General features: G+C 39.2%; 1 protein-coding gene across 3 annotated transcripts in view; it reads left to right on the forward strand.

Annotated features, from left to right (window-relative positions):
* Positions 1–17,780, forward strand: part of LOC124635492 (ankyrin repeat and LEM domain-containing protein 2 homolog) — a 24,245-nt gene continuing 6,465 nt past the window's right edge. The window contains exons 1-11 of one of the 3 annotated variants that reach the window (XM_047171353.1): positions 1–193; positions 302–551; positions 3,441–3,596; positions 8,986–9,149; positions 10,339–10,479; positions 10,912–11,085; positions 11,712–11,864; positions 12,803–13,062; positions 13,859–14,901; positions 15,642–15,667; positions 15,790–16,372. In XM_047171353.1, coding sequence (XP_047027309.1) covers positions 173–193; positions 302–551; positions 3,441–3,596; positions 8,986–9,149; positions 10,339–10,479; positions 10,912–11,085; positions 11,712–11,864; positions 12,803–13,062; positions 13,859–14,901; positions 15,642–15,667; positions 15,790–15,927 — 2,526 coding nt within the window. In that variant the 5' untranslated portion in view covers positions 1–172 and the 3' untranslated portion in view covers positions 15,928–16,372. Of the gene's footprint in view, positions 194–301; positions 552–3,440; positions 3,597–8,985; positions 9,150–10,338; positions 10,480–10,911; positions 11,086–11,711; positions 11,865–12,802; positions 13,063–13,858; positions 14,902–15,641; positions 15,764–15,789; positions 16,373–17,780 lie in introns of those variants that run through there. The other 2 variants (XM_047171351.1, XM_047171352.1) reach the window with 2 other exon arrangements.

Consider the following 17,780-nt stretch of genomic DNA (forward strand, 5'->3'; position numbering starts at 1 on the left):
TATCGAAAGATATCTGTCAAAACGTCATCCGCCGTTCTCTCAAAGTCTCAACGCATTTCAATTTTCTGTTTCAAAAAACGCCCGATTTTTTTTTGATGTGATCAAAACTTTAAAACAAAATGCGCTGAAATAGCGACCCTTTAACCGATAATAAAGTTACGAGTATGTTTTTATGACGAGCCTCGTTAATAAGGTGAGCCTGCTTGGATATAAAGTTCTAAGTTCTTCGTTATAAAAATAAACTATTCGCTAGCTGCGTTTTGCGTCACAAACAAAACAGTAAAATGTTTACGATTTTCAGGAGACGATTATGTCGAAGGCTGTAATTATACCGGAGTGTAATAAGGACATCGGGGGTATTAAAGAGGAGATATCTTTGTCTCCACCTGAAAAACGAGATGGTGCAATAGGTGGTTTGTTTAGTAGGCTGCTGCGGCTCGATACGTTGAGCAAGAAGAGCAATGCTCCCGAGAGCCCGACGTCTATGGAACCACCGACCACCTACTATGGAGTTTATATACCCAGTGAAATTAAAAAAGGACCTGACGAAGGTATGTTCTTTTTTAAATTATATGGTCTCGTTATACAATAGTTATGTCACGTAAATGTACAATTATAAGTTTTAATTTTATACAAATTCTATATCATCTTTAATAGATTTGTTCTTATTTGCCATACTATCATCCATTTAATATCCTTAATTAGAATCTAAAATGAAATCTAATATTTCTATAAGACAATATTTACCATTCTTTATGCATCATACATGTCTGAGTCATCAAACAATGCACAGAGTTGAATTTCTTTATTTTAACTCCTTGATCCTTGATGATATAATGAATCTGATCTCCTTTGAACTTAGACTATAGAAATATAAACAGGTGATTATAACAACAACAACATACACTTGCCATTGAAGTCTAGTTTTTTATTGTAGCTGACACTGAGGGCCAGTCAATAATACCAACTACATTCCCTATAATATAGAACAAAATCTGTCTGTTTGTATTACTCTCAAAAACTGAATGGATTTTCAAGGGGTTTTCACAAAGGCTTCCTGTATAGATCTAATTTTATGAACTTGTGAAATTTCTGTAAGCAAAGGGTTGCAAGTTACAGGTGTAATAACTTTTGAAAGTGTTACACCAAGATAGGTTGCAAATAACCAATTAAGTCATCATCATCATCTCAGCCATAGGATGTCCACTGCTGAATGTATGCCTCCCCCTTAGATCTCCACAGATACCTGTTGGAGGCGACCTGCATCCAGCGTCTTTCTACCAATTAAGTAATGACCTAAACTATTGATAATCAACAAGCAACAATCTCAATTGTTTATTCTGCAGTGTTTCATATCTTTATGCTATCAGTAAGATAAGTTAATGTGGGTTAACAGAACTGTTTTCAACTTCCGTCTTCACTATCTATGTGTGGCATTTGCAAATCATTAAGTTTGCTATTTACCTGGATTTTATGGAGGTCACATGTTTATCAGTATTGTTTAAAAAGCTTACTAAAGACTATTGTTGATAAACAAAATTATAGAAAAAATACAATTCTATGAAACTAAATCGAGGGTTGGATGCAGGATCAAGGAGCAGGATGCAGGAGCAAAGGTCCCACTCTCCCACCCTCATGCACATGCAAAAAAGAGGCAGTTGCCATGCAACCGAACCAATACTCGACACACTGTATATTAGAGAGTAGAGCTGCAAAAAATATTGCTTGATGGATAGAAATTAAATACCATGTACTGAAATTTTAACATGCTATTATATTTCTTTTTCAAGACATCATTTTAATAAAACAAGAAACAATAGATTTTTAATGCAATATGCAGTAAAATTAACTGAGCTTACACTGGTTACATTATAGAGTACATAACATCATTTACTTTCAGACTAAGTGTAGATGGATTAGATAGATGTAATAGAATTTTTTGGCAGCTACCATGAAAACTACTTCCAAATCCAGATAAAAACTAGCCTATTTTCATGGCAACTTTAATCAGAATTGGTATATCCATTTAACACTTTAAAGCACTATTGATTTTAAGTGACCATCAAACTACTACTAAGAGAGTTGGTATTTTCATTATAGGTTTTTTTTCCCCTTCACCGAGTTTGTTCAGTATACGTTGCAGCCAAGTCACCTAATAATTCATAGTAAAGTGCCATTCAAAACAAATACTTTTGACCTATTAACCAAACTAATCAATAATTATTATTTTGGCCAAGAATGTAGTGTGTCCCATTTTAAGTATTAATTTGCACATGTCATTAATATCAAAATGTTAGCTGTATTTCACAGTTTCGTCTCGGGATTTTTTTTTTAAAAGGTTCAGAAGTTTCGGAGCCTATTTCCTTTGACTGGGTACTTGTTATTATTATTTTCTATTCACATATTGTCCCTTTGACCTTTCACGATATCAATACGGGTCATTATTATGTAACTCGTGTGCAGTAAACAAATAAAGTGAAAGACATTTAATTTACTTTATTACTATAATTACCTATATATACACTGTGAATGGCCTCTGTCCCATGGGACATATAACTTTAAGTCAATAATTGTACATTTACAATGTGGATATTAAATTTCAGTGGTCATTTGGTCTAAAACTTTAGGTGTAAATTGAAGTTCTAACTCTTCTTAAGGTCCTGTTTCGCGCGAAATGGGTTTTTTGTGCAATAGGTTATTAGTATTTTTTTTGTACCTTTTCAATTGTTTCTAAAAAGGTCTACGGTGCGTTGCATTTCCTTATCGCCCGGCTCAATGGCCCAAGGGTTTGTTAGGCTCGCAAGTGGTCTCCACATGTAGCACTTATATTCAACATATTTTGCTACGGAATTTTTGGTAATCACTCATCTATATTATCTATACTTCTATACTAATATTATAAAGAGGAAAACTTTGTTTGTTTGTCTGGTTGTTATTAATAGGCTCAAAAACTACTGGACCGTTTTTAAAAATTCTTTCACCATTCGAAAGCTACATTATCCACGAGTAACATAGGCTATATTTTATCCCGGTGCGGGCAGTAGCTCCCACGGGACGCTGGTGAAACCGCGGGAAAACGGCTAGTTAAATATAAAACTATGTTCTACTAAGAGGGCCGTCACCGTGGCGACTTATCTATACATAGGTATAATAAAATGATAGGAAATGAATGTCAATAAAGTGTTTTAACCGACTGTGCTAGAAGGAGGGTTGTGTTTTCTATTGAACAATTAGGGTAGCTACATGACGCAGTCACACATACAACCTTCAGAAGTAAACAGATTTCATTCCATTTTTGTACGTAGACTTTTTTCTTGAATCCCCTTTTCTGCTGTTCAGCAGCTTTTGAGTCAGATGTTTGGACACAGACAGATGACCTTGTTTATAAGGACAGTTGTTGTTTGTTTATATTTGACAGTTTTATTTTTTTGTTCGTTCAGAAGCACTGCACGTCTACAAGAACAAGTCTGAGGCTTTGGAGCTGGTGCGAAGATACAAGGCGTCGAGGTTCAAGGCGTTCAGAAACCGACAGGATGCCGTGTCTTTCGCTCTGCGGGGAGCAGAACCCACTGACACCACTGATGGGAACGATAGTTGTGAGTATTTTAATGTTGTTTTACTGTAAGATGGGAGGGAACTCCTTCCAGCGTCTCGATAAAATGTGTAGCTTTAAAAAAAAAAAATGTTCAAAATTGGTTCTGCCGTTGGTATGTGAGGAAGTCATTAAACAAATTAATCGAAATAATATATAGCCTGGACGCCATTTTTATTATTTTTCGTGCTAGAATATGTGTTTAAAAGCCTATATGTCTTGGGTTGGGTAAGACAGGTATCTACTAGAAACATAAATAAAAAATATAAAAAAAAAATTGTTTGTCTGTCAATACTTACGATAAACGAACGGTAGTGAAGAGCGTCGACCTTCTTATCTAAATATTCTATTTCTTCCCTTCCTTATTTTATCACACTATGGTAAATGGGTCTCTAATCAGACTCCAATGATAAGGCTATTTCTTTTGTTTCGTTTCACCCCATTTTTTTTTTCATACCAAAATCTTTTTTGTAAACGACTTCACAATAGAATACGAGAACAAACACGAAACCTTACTATACACTAGCTCGAGTCCTGGGTTAATTTTTTCCCTTATCGGGATGAAATGTAGCTCTCGGGGATAGTGTAGTTTCCTAAAATTGAAAGAATTTTTCAAATCCGTTCAATACGTTTAGGGTAAACAAATTATCAGAATCCTCTTTATTAGTATAGAAGTTTAAATAATAGCTCTATTTCAACTAAATACATGTGTACGAACTATTCAGTAAATTGTGGTAAAATATTAACAAGTCAAAGAGTTGCTAACGGTCTTGCACATTGTGCATCTTTCGCATATTTGAGCATCGCCACTCGTAGAGGCTATTTTGAAGCATCCCAGGGTTGATCAGATATCTTTGCAACACAAATACTGAGTTGTGGGAATATTATAATCAGCATCTGGTGGATTACCTACTTATACGATAAAATTGCTTCAATTGTGTTTGATCAATATTGCATAGTCTTACGAAAACAGATTAGGTCATATGGAGCGTCTTCATCATTAAACGTAAAATATATTTCCGACAGATCCCAAGTCTCATATTTTACGGCCTGCAAGTCACGAGGTACGCGAAGTTTTCCAAAAGCTTTACAATCGGTCGCTTGTTTGACGTACCTAGGTTACCTACTCAGGAAAACCTTTACTGGTAATCCCGACAGGGCTGTCGCAGTTTCTTCATCACATCTTTGAAACGAATTGTTCTGACGACTCACAATAAATACTGTTTACTATGAACTGTTTAGTCATGTAACTATTCCTGGCAAAACTATCTGTCTTGTCAAGCCAAATATACCCCTGAAGAGAAAGTGATTGCTTTCGTGCCAAATTATTCTCTTCTACTTTGATAGAACAAAATGAATTCTATTCCTCAGTTTTTAAGATGTATTTTGAATGTTTGTATAACGTGATTTCCGCTTGTACACACGAGTGAATTTTTTGGGCTCACGGCTTTTTACACGGATATATTTATGTTTTTTTCTTATGAATTTATGAGTGGGTGTGGCTCTGAAATTATGGGAAGATAAAAATAGTATGTTTACGTATCGTACGTGGCGTGATAGTGGACCGATTCATTCAAGGATAAAACGTGCTGCGTTCATGTTGTTGTATACTTATCTTTCACGATACACGAGTTTTCTACTAGACCTCGCTAGTATTATCTGTAAGCTGAAATATGTCGGCTAAGCTAAGGAGGATTATTTTCAAATCTAAGACAGAGAAGTGCAAATATCGGAAGACACACAAAATCTTATTTATTAATCATCATGGTCGTTATGCTACCTATATAAAGTTTTCTCAAAGCTTATCATGATTTTAACTATAATTTATCTATGAACATGGATGGACCTCTAATGTTAGGGAAGGAGGTGACCATAGGGTGCTTACATAAAGAAACAGGTTTCCGGTACAGACAAACCTGTACGGGCAGGTATAATATTTCAATACTATCCTATTCACTAACTTATAAAGAAACAGGTAGTACCTGTTTCTTTCACTAATACCTGTTTTTTTGCACTGATCGGTACCTACCCGTACAGGTTTGTCTGTACCGGAAACCTGTTTCTTTATGTAAGCACCCATAGGTACGATTGGTGGATTATGTGAGAGATTCCTTGCTGGAAAGTTACTTGTGACATGATCATGACATTATTAATCAGTGTGGAATAAAAAGACACAAACAAAATAGTTATATGGGCAGCAGAATTATGATTTAATTCTTCAATATTCACGGACTTTATCCATCTCATAACATAAGATCCATGTATTTAGACGTCATTACGTCACTGTTCTAGATCGTTACACATTGGACTCGAAGATAATCACATAAGAACTTGCCTATCTATGTCTAGACCATTTGTCACGATGCCAGACCAATGAACGCTAATTACTAGCGTCACTATAACCTATAATCCAATTTCTTTTGACAAGCGGCCATTTTTGCGCGGGAAAAGAAAACTATGATGCGCTTTTGTTTTTTTTTAACAGATTGTTTAGACGTGTCGTTGTTTATAATGCCTCTTGGTTGTTTATCTTGACATAAAAGATAAAAGTGAACTGAATTTAATATGATGCTTTTGATGAAGAAGAAAGGAAAGATTGTCGCATTGTTTGTAAATTAAATGATGCATTTTTTATGGGTGATTTGGCGTTTTACTAGAACTTAAAAAAAAAAATAGTGCAATACTTTATTATACTTACTAGGTTTGTTTACTTGATCTAGTTTGAGGCTATAGGTAGGCTATAGGCTATACATGTAAGTAGGTCAATCTGTAGCTATCCTGACTCAATGGCAAATTGAGTTCAAATTAACTGTGGTCTTCCAATCGTATTTATAACCTTTCAATTAAGACCCTAAGCTAAGACGAGCTAAGATCGCGAATAAGATTTCCAACAATTGTTTGGTATTCCATTCAATTACTTGTTTGTTTAAAACCAGCTAGACAATGACGCTTTGTGTGATTACATTAACATAAAATTATATTTATAGTGTCCGTCAATGAGACATGAGACAGGTAAATGCCAAAGTTGAAATGTAAAATGCAAATGCAAGGAATTTGTATTTAAAGAAAAATATTTTCAGGAAATATGTTGTCAAAACAGGCAGTCTCTCCAGGTAAAACGCTGGTGGGACTGGATGCCTTAGATTCTTAGACCCCCTCCAATCAGGCGAGTTCGCAGTGCCGCTGGGCCTTTTTAGGAGATGGCTGGTAATGATATAAAGGTATACTGTATGTGGAGTGAATTCTGAGTAGAAGGGGACGTATGAATGAGCAGGAAGGAATGTATGAGCAATAATAATATGAAAGAGAGTGAATGAAGAAATTGGCGGGCGGGAAAGCGGGCGTTTTGGGGGCTGTCTTTTGTTTTTGACGTTCGAAAAGTGCTGATTTATCAGCCTAATTTGAATAAACGATTTTGAGTTTATTAAACCGGTATTTATCTTTATTCGCTTTATTTTTGCCCTAAATCCCACATGTACATAAATGCCTATGAATCAATCGATATTACTAACATTTTATACCAAATTATCACTAATAGCAGTCATTTCATATCCAACACTATCATAGATCGTGTCTAAATAATTACCTGAACACCTGACATGACTTTCGCTTTCAGTATTAAAATAATAATATTACAGTCTCTACGTCATACCCACATAGTTGTGGAACGAAAACCGTGGTTAGGTCAACGTTCTAGTTAGTAGGTAATGTACGTACGAACATACTGCGGTATAGCCTTTTCTAAGCTTTAAGGTTAAAAGTAAAAAAGGAAATTCGCTGGTTTTAATATGCATTGCGGTTCGGGGTTTCGTAGACCATCGTAATTTAAATTTTAATGGTTAGAATCTTCATGTAAATTACGTAGTGGGATCTGACAGTAGTTTTATACGCATTCCATGGGAACTACTTACCGCTCATGGATAAAAAGAGCCTTCCTCGATAAATTAGCTAACAACTGAATCTAATACTGAAAGATTTTTTCAAATTAGAGTAGGACGGTGGTATGACGGTCAAAATTTTGAAATACTTTCAAAAGGTCAACAGTGGGACACGTGGCTCTCAACCCTGTAATGTCGAAATAAATGAGGAAATCTTGATGAGTTATCACGTGTTTTTACTGTTATTTTATCCTTCCTAGAGAATTTTATCCGTTTAGAAGAAAAAAATAAAAACTTAGGCAATAAAATCGTTTATTGCCTCTATTAATGAGTGAATGTATTGTTTTTTCAGTTTCATAAATTTATATAATTGGAGATTACAGTACTAAACTTTGGACAATTTGCCAAATCCATTCCGCATATTTAAAAGGTTGTTCACATTGTATAGTCCGTATGTAGTCTATGTAGGTACCTATATCCTGATTTTCAGAAAGACTGGAGTAGGCGTCTTTGCAGGCCGCAAATGTGTAAATTAGTGTAATTTCAATGTACTTGAAAATGAAGTTTGATTTAATAAATAATAGTACAGACATAGAAGATTAGACGATTTCAGCAATCAAAAAATACTTGGTAAATAGAATTTTGGTTTTGTATTTTGCTTTTATTGAATACAGGTCAATTTAGACTTGTCTAGTCTAGATTAACTACTATATAAAACGGCCAGCGTCTCATTACTGATTATCACGCGAACTGTTAATTAACTAATTTAATGAAGCCTGAATTCATGTCACGCATAACTTTATAGTTGGAAAAATACCTACCAATTTTCCGCTTGAGTTCTTGCCTGTATTTTCCGTAGAAATGTAAGTTATTTGCTCATTGATTGTTGCTAAGGGTTGTAAGGGGGTTAAAACAAGATTGTCCAGCCCCAATTTCCAACCCCATCTGCCCGAGGCACCATGATGAAAAACAGACGAGTCTCGGGTCACCGACTGGTGGTATAATGCTGATGATGTCCTCCTAGCCGACCAGCCAACTGCGCAGGACATATAGTGCACAAGCATTTGCGCAGACACAGGTGCACTCACTATTCCTTCACTCTCATAGGTCGTTGGGACGATAATTCGACACGACCGGAGAGAGATCAGGCGCAACAACCTCACAGCATCAAATGGGATATCACTTCAAGATGGGCAGCAACATTGGTTACCGCATATTTTCACGTTCCCGGAACAAATTTGGCGTGTCACCCTCAGATATTAAAGTTTCCCAATCGTCAAAAAATGTACTGAGCCGTTCGGTAGTCTAGGGGCCCAGTCTAGGTTACAAACACTGAAAAAACCTCATATTAGTTATAGTTCTTTAGTACTTATGAATTATGAACGGTTCTTCAAACCAGGGAGTTGGTTCCACCACTTCTTCTTCCCAGCAAAACACTAAATTAGATCTTCAAAAAGCGCTGATTTTTAGCCTACTTTGAATAAATGACCTTTTATTTATTATCTTTTGTTTCAGCGGTGATGGGAGAGAAACCATACCCGTTTAAGGCGCCTTCTCCGCAAGACATGGTGGCGCTGAGGAAGGCGATCGAGGCGGGGCTCTCCACCACTGTGCGAGATAGAGTGTGGGACAACCCCAGGTTCCTCGTCAGCAGTGGCAACACGCCAGCTATCATGCAGGTAAGCAGATGCCTAGATTTTTCTTAAGGTCACTGGCACTTTGACCTTTTCTCTGTAAGAGGTTATATTTCAGACAAGTTTGCAAAAAAATAAATGCCTATCAAGTGGAGGTCACAAATGAGTTTTCAAGATGAAAGTCCTCTCACTTCGAGCCCTTTATTTCTAAGATATTTTTTACCAAAATGTTTATTTAAAGTGGTGAAAGTTTACGAGGATTTAGAAACAACAATTGACTACCAAACAAGTTACACTAAACACAAGAAAATATTCGTCATCACTCCAATTTAATACAGTCTATCTAATTATTTTTATAAACGAGGAGCGCAGATATGTCCAAAAAACAATACATTTTCTATTGTCTCATAAATACATACGGCATACGAGCAGTTATATAGTACTATACACATGCGTTTAAAAGCCAGTTCATTAATATTATTCCTAACATCTTGCAATTCAACAAATTGAACATTTATATGTGAGTCAAACGCGTGGTGGCAGCTCAATGACAAAATTAGCATTCAATTGATCAGGCGCAGTTACCTGACAAGGCGTTAATGACGCTGCGGGTTGTTCGAAAGAGATACCGCGGCCCTGGTACATAAAAGGCCTATGACGGAACACGACGGTTTTTAGTCAGTAAGAGTCTGACACTCCCTCTCCGCTGCTAACCCACAGCGGAAGGGGTCATTTGATGATTTTTGACGTCGTTAAAAAAAAAAAAAAAAAAAAAAAAAGGCGTTAATGACACACATACGTATATGTAATAGTTGTATATATATTGTAGTTAAATGTTGTTTTCTTTTTTACTTGTAGGTTAATGTAATTGTTTATGTTTTGAATTTATTTTGAAGCCAATAACTATTTCAATATAACAACCAAGGACTAAGGAAGTTTAGTGAAAATATATTTCTATTCATCAACTAGTTTACCTACCACGAAACTATAAATATAAAAAATCATGATCCTTAACTTGATCACACCTGGAAATTATGATAGTCCAGCTTTGTGGCCAGAAACTCAGGCCCTCTATCGTTTTTGGCAGTCACTTACCTAATATAAAATATATATACAGTTTTATGTCGGTGAATACATAAGTACTGTATTTTCAACCGATTTCCCAATTTTATCAGTTTGTATGTATTTTTTTCTTTTAAGTAATAATCAAATTAAAAGTATTGTGCTATTGCAGGAAGGCTCCCGCTACAACGCATTGCACATAGCAGCCAAAGCAATGAACGCTGAGATCTGTAACCTAATTCTGACGACGGTCGGCAATCCCATGTTTGTGCAGACCTTATACGGCATGGACGCTGATGCTGACTCTTGTAAGGTGAGAAACTATATTAAGAGAGTTGATTATATATAAATGTGTTTATGTTATTTTTATTGATAGGAAATTATTTATTTGCTTTCTTTTGATATGGTCTACTTCTGAAGCGATCCGAAGTGAATTCAAATTAACTTCGCACTCACACCCGCGTTGATTGCGCCCACGTAGGATGCACCCATAGTCATAATCATCAGCCTTTTCTATTGTCCCACTGTAACAAAAGCTTCTTCTTATATTGAGAAGGATTGAGCGTCAATTACCACGCTTGCTCAAGGCGGAAAAAAATCTAGGTTTCCTCAAGATGTTTTCCTTATGTAGATGTTTTTTTTTTACAAAGTCATGATTGCAAAATTGTGGATTGCTTTTACCAAAAGGCTAGTATATCTTATTCAGAATATGAATTGCTTTTAAACAAATGTGATGTTTTTACAGGAATTCGCAAGCATTCTAGTGGATCGTTACCTGAACACTCCTGATAAGGCGATCAACGAGACACCTCTGCATTTCGCGGCTAAGTTCGGAGCGGAACAGGTAGTTGACGTGCTGACGTCATTCCCGCAGTGCAACAGAAGTGCTGTCAATAAGTATGGAGAACAGGCTAAGGATGTAAGTTATTTTAATATCTTAATTAATACTAGATTGGCTAAGTCTAAACCGCGCGGATCGATCGCTCATAAGGTTGCATCTACACGGTGTATGTAGCTGGAGCAAGTTAACATGTTCTAGTGACAAGAGCACGCGGGTGGGTATTTTGCTTTGGTACATGCGCGAGTCGCACGTTTTTAAAATGCATGTAACCTGCGCATGTGCCTCAACATGTTCCAGCTACTTGCACCGTGTAGATGCGCCCTAAGGTTATGCAACGCTTAGCGCGGTCATCCGTCAATGGGTTCACCATCTTGTCATGGCATGTTCTTCCGTGGTTCTGAAGACACGATAAACTGCTGATGGCCGCCGCGCTGACGCTTTTTGGTGTTAATAATAATCATCATCATCTCTTGGACGTCCTCTGCGGAACATAAGCTTACACCTTAGATCTCCACATATGAAGGAATCAATCCGCATCCAGCGTCGTCCGGTGTCGTCTGTCCATCTTGTTGGTGGACGTCCTACGCTGCGCTTGCTAGTCTTGCTAATGTTAATAATAACAAAAAATATATATTTTTTTTTTCACCACCACATTTTATTTTTTTCATACACTACACATAATATAATATATACCTTTTCCTCAGATAATCTGCAAGCGTGCAACAAACAGTTCCCCGGGTGTGCCAGCCCGTATAGCTGCCATGTTACGCGAGCGGTACTACGTGCCCGTACTACACAGCGAAGACGGTAGCGCTGTGCCCACTATAGGCAAGGCGTTTACGCCTGCTGTGCCGCCGGTAAGAGGAAATAACTGGTTTTAACCGTCATTTTGCTGTTGTTGGTGGGTTTGGCTGTCATTGAACATCCTTGGCAGCCGTTACGGGTAGTCAGAAGCCAGTAAGTCTGACACCACTCTAACCAAGGGGTATCGGGTTGCCCGGGTAACTGGGTTGAGGGGGTCAGATGGAGCAGTCGCTCCTTGTAAAGCACTGGTACTCAGCTACATCCGGTTAGACTGGAAGCCGACCCCAATATAGTTTGGGAAAAAGGCTCGAAGGATGATGACCGGATCGTAGGAAATTAACTAAAAAACCGGCCTAGTAGCTCCCCGGGTGTGCCAGCCCGTATCGCAGCCATGCTTCGCGAGCGGTACTACGTGCCCGTACTACACAGTGAGGACGGAAGCGCTGTGCCCATCATCGGCTAGGCGTTTACGCCTGCCGTGCAGCCGGTAAGACGAAATGACTAGTTTTGACCGGCCATAGGAATATACAGAAAAAAATGATTAAGAAACTCCAAATTTGTCACTAAGGTTCATACACGTCTGCCGGGGCTACGGGATTGTTCGAAAGAGTTACCGCGGCCCTGGTAAATAAAAGGCCTACGATGGAACATGACTGTTTTTAGTCAGTAAGAGTCTGACACTCCCTCACCGCTGCTAACCCACAGCGGGAGGGGTCATTTGATGATTTTTGGCGATAAAAAAAAGCTTTATACACGCACATACAGAATATACCAAAAAAAAAACATAGACCATCGAAGGATCAAGGGCTCGATGAATACGTTATCGACCCGCAGCCGCTCACAATCCGCTAGTGTGATCCTCAAGGGACCACCAACACGATTTTTTGGCTCATTTTTGAAGGCTCATAAAATAAATACAGTTATCTAATTCCTCTGTACCTATGTATTTTATTTATCTTATTTAAAAAAAAAATGTTTGTTTTAATGTCAGGAAATAAACCGCGACCCTTTAAGCCCTCGCTACGAGATCCGAGCATACGCCGGTCCTATGGAGGCTCGTGACGCGGAACTGTTCCGTCGTCGCTGGAAGACTCCGCCCCGCGCCCCCGCGCAGGGCTGTGCCCCCGGGCCCGCGGCGCCGCTGATGCCCCACGCCAACTATACCACGCACACCCCGGCGCCGCCCGCCAGTCCTAAGCCGCAGGCCTTTCGGCTTAAAGAGATTACGAAGGGGCTTGAAACTGTTGGCAGGTTTGTAGATTTAGTTATATACGAAAATATTAAAATGATATGTGTGTATTGATTTGAGCTAAGCGTAATGAGATATTTACTGTAAACTATAGTATGACAATAATAGATAGTGGAACGATCTTACTTGATTGTCCAAGTGGGAGCCGTGTTGCTCACCAAATGAGGATCGTTGTTGATCCCCGCTGATTGCTGCTTCTCTGTACTGCAGTACAAATACCTTCACTGCTAGTCCACAACACCTCAGTCATGAAACACTTTACAGTCTTTGAATGCTACAACTGTAATGCCCACTCGCGAGGTGTCCTTAAAGCTCGAAGGATCAAAAATGTACGGGTAAGGTACATTTAGAAATGATAAACTGATGGAAATGATAAAGTCTTATATTGTCTGTTCACTTACACTCAATTACACAATTAATAATGATAAAAATGATCGACCCGCGGCGAAAAGGGCCGGAAAAAATGCCCAATAGAACCAACGAAATGCAACTACTACTCGATTACTGTATTACACGTTTTTATGTATTTCGCTGCGCGTCGATGTCAGCATAAAACGAATACTACTATAATGTATGGCTTTGCTCGTACAAGCTCTAAATTTTCTTTGAGACAGTATAGACGCAAACTGCAAAACCATAGTAAATAATTAAGTAGTCATTGTGTAATTCTCACAAAATAACTAATAATGAAATCATTCATAAGAATAACATACTTTCATATTGTACAGTTACATTATTTCGAAAACTTGCCTCATAAAAAAATATTGTCCAATATTAAACATTCATTCAATTTTACAGGGAATTAGCAGAAGAAATGAAAGTTGGTTGGAAAGAGTACTGGCCGTTTCTAGACACGTTCACGGACTTACGCACACCTGAAGGGCTGACATTACTGGAGAACTATCTCAAGAACAAATACGAGAGCGCTTGTTCCTTCGCGTACAGCGACAGCTGTGCTCACTCCCGGGTGCCTGAGGACCTGTCCCTCTCTCGCATCAGCCTCTCCATGTCACAGCTCAGCCCCTCAAGAGACTCCACCCTAAGCCCCATGTCCGAACTCTGCGTCGCCATGAAATCCTGCAAAATATCCAACGAAAGACCCCCGCATTGGCGAAAAACAGACCCTCTTAGGCAAAGACTTTGTAGGCAACCAGGAGCTAAGATTGTGAATGGAGACGCTCCAACTATGAATCATACAGTCAGCCAGTTACTCTGTATAGAGCGAACCTGCCAAGTATTTGCCAAAAGAATAGCGGATGCTTTAACATTCTCTCTGACTGCGGAACCGGAGACAGCTGGAGATTCTCTCAAATCCGAGTCCAAACATCTCCAACACACAATTTTTACATACATGGACGATGAGAGATTTAAAAACATTGACTTTGCACTAATACACTCGAGACTCGCACAACTAGTTGTGTACAAGTTAAAACAGCAAACGACTGAATTGGATGACATTAATCATTTGTTGGAGTTCCTTGTAAAGTTACGGTGTCCGAATGACGATATATTTAGTTCTGACGATGAGAGAAAGGTACCTAGTTATAGGTGTCCTAGTAGAGTGAGGATGACTCATGTGATCGACAGCCATGTGAGGTGTTTAGCTAGCTTTATTTGCGAAGAATTGACGGAAGGGGAAATATTAAAAGCCCCAGCGATGTCGGAAACGGAATGTACGGAGCTATGGCAGAAAGCCTCTAAATGTAGGTGTGACTGGAAGATCGAAGTGTTCGAACGAAACAGCAAGAAGAATGCGTCGTTTAGGAAAAATAGATCTATATTGTCAACTAGTCCGAAGAGCGAGAGCTTTATTAGAAGACTGACGTTTGATCACGATATTGGTGAGTTACTTTTGTATTTATTTTCTTTAGTACTGAACAGTAAATAACATTTTTTTTGTAGTTTTGCGTAAGCAATAATACAATTTAAGGGGTGTGTAATGTGATGTTCTTTAATGTTTGCTGTGGTTTGGACAGACAAATGTTCAAAAAAGGGAAAGCCTCGTGTGACCGAGTGCCGACAAAGACACAAAATGTGCGTTACAAGTTACGTAGATATTTACGATTATAAGGGTATTTATATAATGACTTGTGTATTTAAACTAGTAACGACGGTGACGTATTATGGTAAACGCAGATCTATCGGTGCCGAACGCGGTGAAAGAATCGAATACTAGGAATGCCTCGCACACTTATCCGAATCGAACGCGCCGGTAAAATCGTATACATTTCCCAAACACCAATAAACAATGATTACTGTCGTCCGATCCAATCTGATAACGTTATCCGAATTCAAATGTGCAAAGTTCCATTCGATTTCAAATAAAGAATTATACAAATAGCTTACCTAATTCGTAAGTGACACTTCCATGGTCCACGCGAGTGTGCGGGAGACGTAACGTCAACACAGAGGGCCATCGTCCCCCGCTACTCGCGGACCATAGGAGTGTCGGTAACGAATTTGCCAAAGTATAAAATTTTGTTTGGAAGGTTTTCGATTCGTTCGAGAGGCGAGGCGTTCGATTCTGATGTTTAAAATTACATAGGTATGTGTTTTTTCTAAAACTAATGAATGTATACAGGTGACTGCGCTGAACAGAACAGCGAGGCCGAGCAGCCGGTGAGCGTGAACTCGCCCGCCGGCGACAGCGGCGCCGCGCTCTACACGCTCGACACTGCCAAGTGCCACGTCGTGCATGCTGAGGTCAGTTCATACATACACACAGCGAGGCCGAGCAGCCGGTGAGCGTGAACTCGCCCGCCGGCGACAGCGGCGCCGCGCTCTACACGCTCGACACTGCCAAGTGCCACGTCGTGCATGCTGAGGTCAGTTCATACATACACACAGCGAGGCCGAGCAGCCGGTGAGCGTGAACTCGCCCGCCGGCGACAGCGGCGCCGCGCTCTACACGCTCGACACTGCCAAGTGCCACGTCGTGCATGCTGAGGTCAGTTCATACATACACACAGCGAGGCCGAGCAGCCGGTGAGCGTGAACTCGCCCGCCGGCGACAGCGGCGCCGCGCTCTACACGCTCGACACTGCCAAGTGCCACGTCGTGCATGCTGAGGTCAGTTCATACATACACACAGCGAGGCCGAGCAGCCGGTGAGCGTGAACTCGCCCGCCGGCGACAGCGGCGCCGCGCTCTACACGCTCGACACTGCCAAGTGCCACGTCGTGCATGCTGAGGTCAGTTCATACATACACACAGCGAGGCCGAGCAGCCGGTGAGCGTGAACTCGCCCGCCGGCGACAGCGGCGCCGCGCTCTACACGCTCGACACTGCCAAGTGCCACGTCGTGCATGCTGAGGTCAGTTCATACATACAGCACAGCGAGGACGAGAACTCGCCCGTATTACTGTCACTCATACACCTTCGTTCTTTTTTTATAGGTATTGTATTAAAAAAAAAACGCTTTTGTCTTGTAGAAATGGATAGTTTAATTACATGTACAAGATACATCATACTATTATAAACATATTTTTGCTATAAATACATATATTATACCGAAAACTTAAGAACAACATAATTTCTTTAGAATCTTGTTGCCACTAATACCTTGGATCTGACTTCTACTAATTATAAGGAAAATAAAAGTAATAGCTGGAGCTTGAAATGCGTTTAAGATCAGAAAAATCTCATACACAATACCGTTGATCCCGTCAAAAATCATTTCGTGACAAAGGACAATGGGCACAAATATATGGGACCTGGTATACCCCACCAATAGCGATGTCATATATATCATTGGATAGGCCTTTTTATGTAGAACAACATTTACTATGACAGCTTTGCTGAAATGTTTGTCCGTTCTGAGATATAGATCAAAAACTGTGCAAAAGTTAAACTAAAGTTAACTTAATAATCTATTGATATCTCAAGTTTTTAGAGGAAAAACTAAGTTGAAATAAGTGTAAGTCTCCCGAGTCCTACCTGCTGTACCCGTTAGGGTCCATAATTGTTACTATTATTTTGCATTTCAACCTTATACTGTACTAACTGGATATTGGGCATAATAACAGACCCCACCAATAACAAAGTCATGCATATCGATGGATAGGTCTTTTTAACTGGAACAACCTTTACTATGACAGCTTTGTTCTATTGTTTGTCCGTTCTGAGATATAGATAAAATACAAACTTAATATATGATAATGCAGATTAACCGTCTTACCACAAAAACTTTTAAACGTCAGTTTAAGACTTGTCTATAAAAGTGTCAGATTATGACGTTGAAATAAGGTCCATTTTGCAGCCACAATTTTTTTAGACAAGTGTAAAACAGATGTTTAAGTTTTTGTAGTAAGTCCATAAGTGTATTTAAAGGAAAATCTATGTATGTCATCAATGTACTAAGTACCTGCTGTGAGTCTGCATTTGTTACTATATTTAGCAGTTCCAGCTTATACTGTACATTGCGGAATGAAATACACGATATGAATATAAGAATAATATCCACATTTCGTTCATCTTTCTAAGTTAATCTTAGACACCATTGACTGTGTTTCGGATGCCACGTTAAACTGTAGGTCCCGGCTGTCATTGAACATCCTCGGCAGTCGTACCGGGTAGTCAGAAGCCAGTAAGTCTAACACCAGTCTAACCAAAGGGTATCGGGTTGCCTGGGTAACTGGGTTGAGGAGGTTAGATAGGCAGTCGCTTCTTGTAAAGCACTGGTACTTAGCTGAATCCAGTTAGACTGGAAGCCGACCCCAAC

This window comes from Helicoverpa zea, chromosome 13, assembly GCF_022581195.2.
Source record: "Helicoverpa zea isolate HzStark_Cry1AcR chromosome 13, ilHelZeax1.1, whole genome shotgun sequence".
Lineage (NCBI taxonomy): Eukaryota > Metazoa > Arthropoda > Insecta > Lepidoptera > Noctuidae > Helicoverpa > Helicoverpa zea.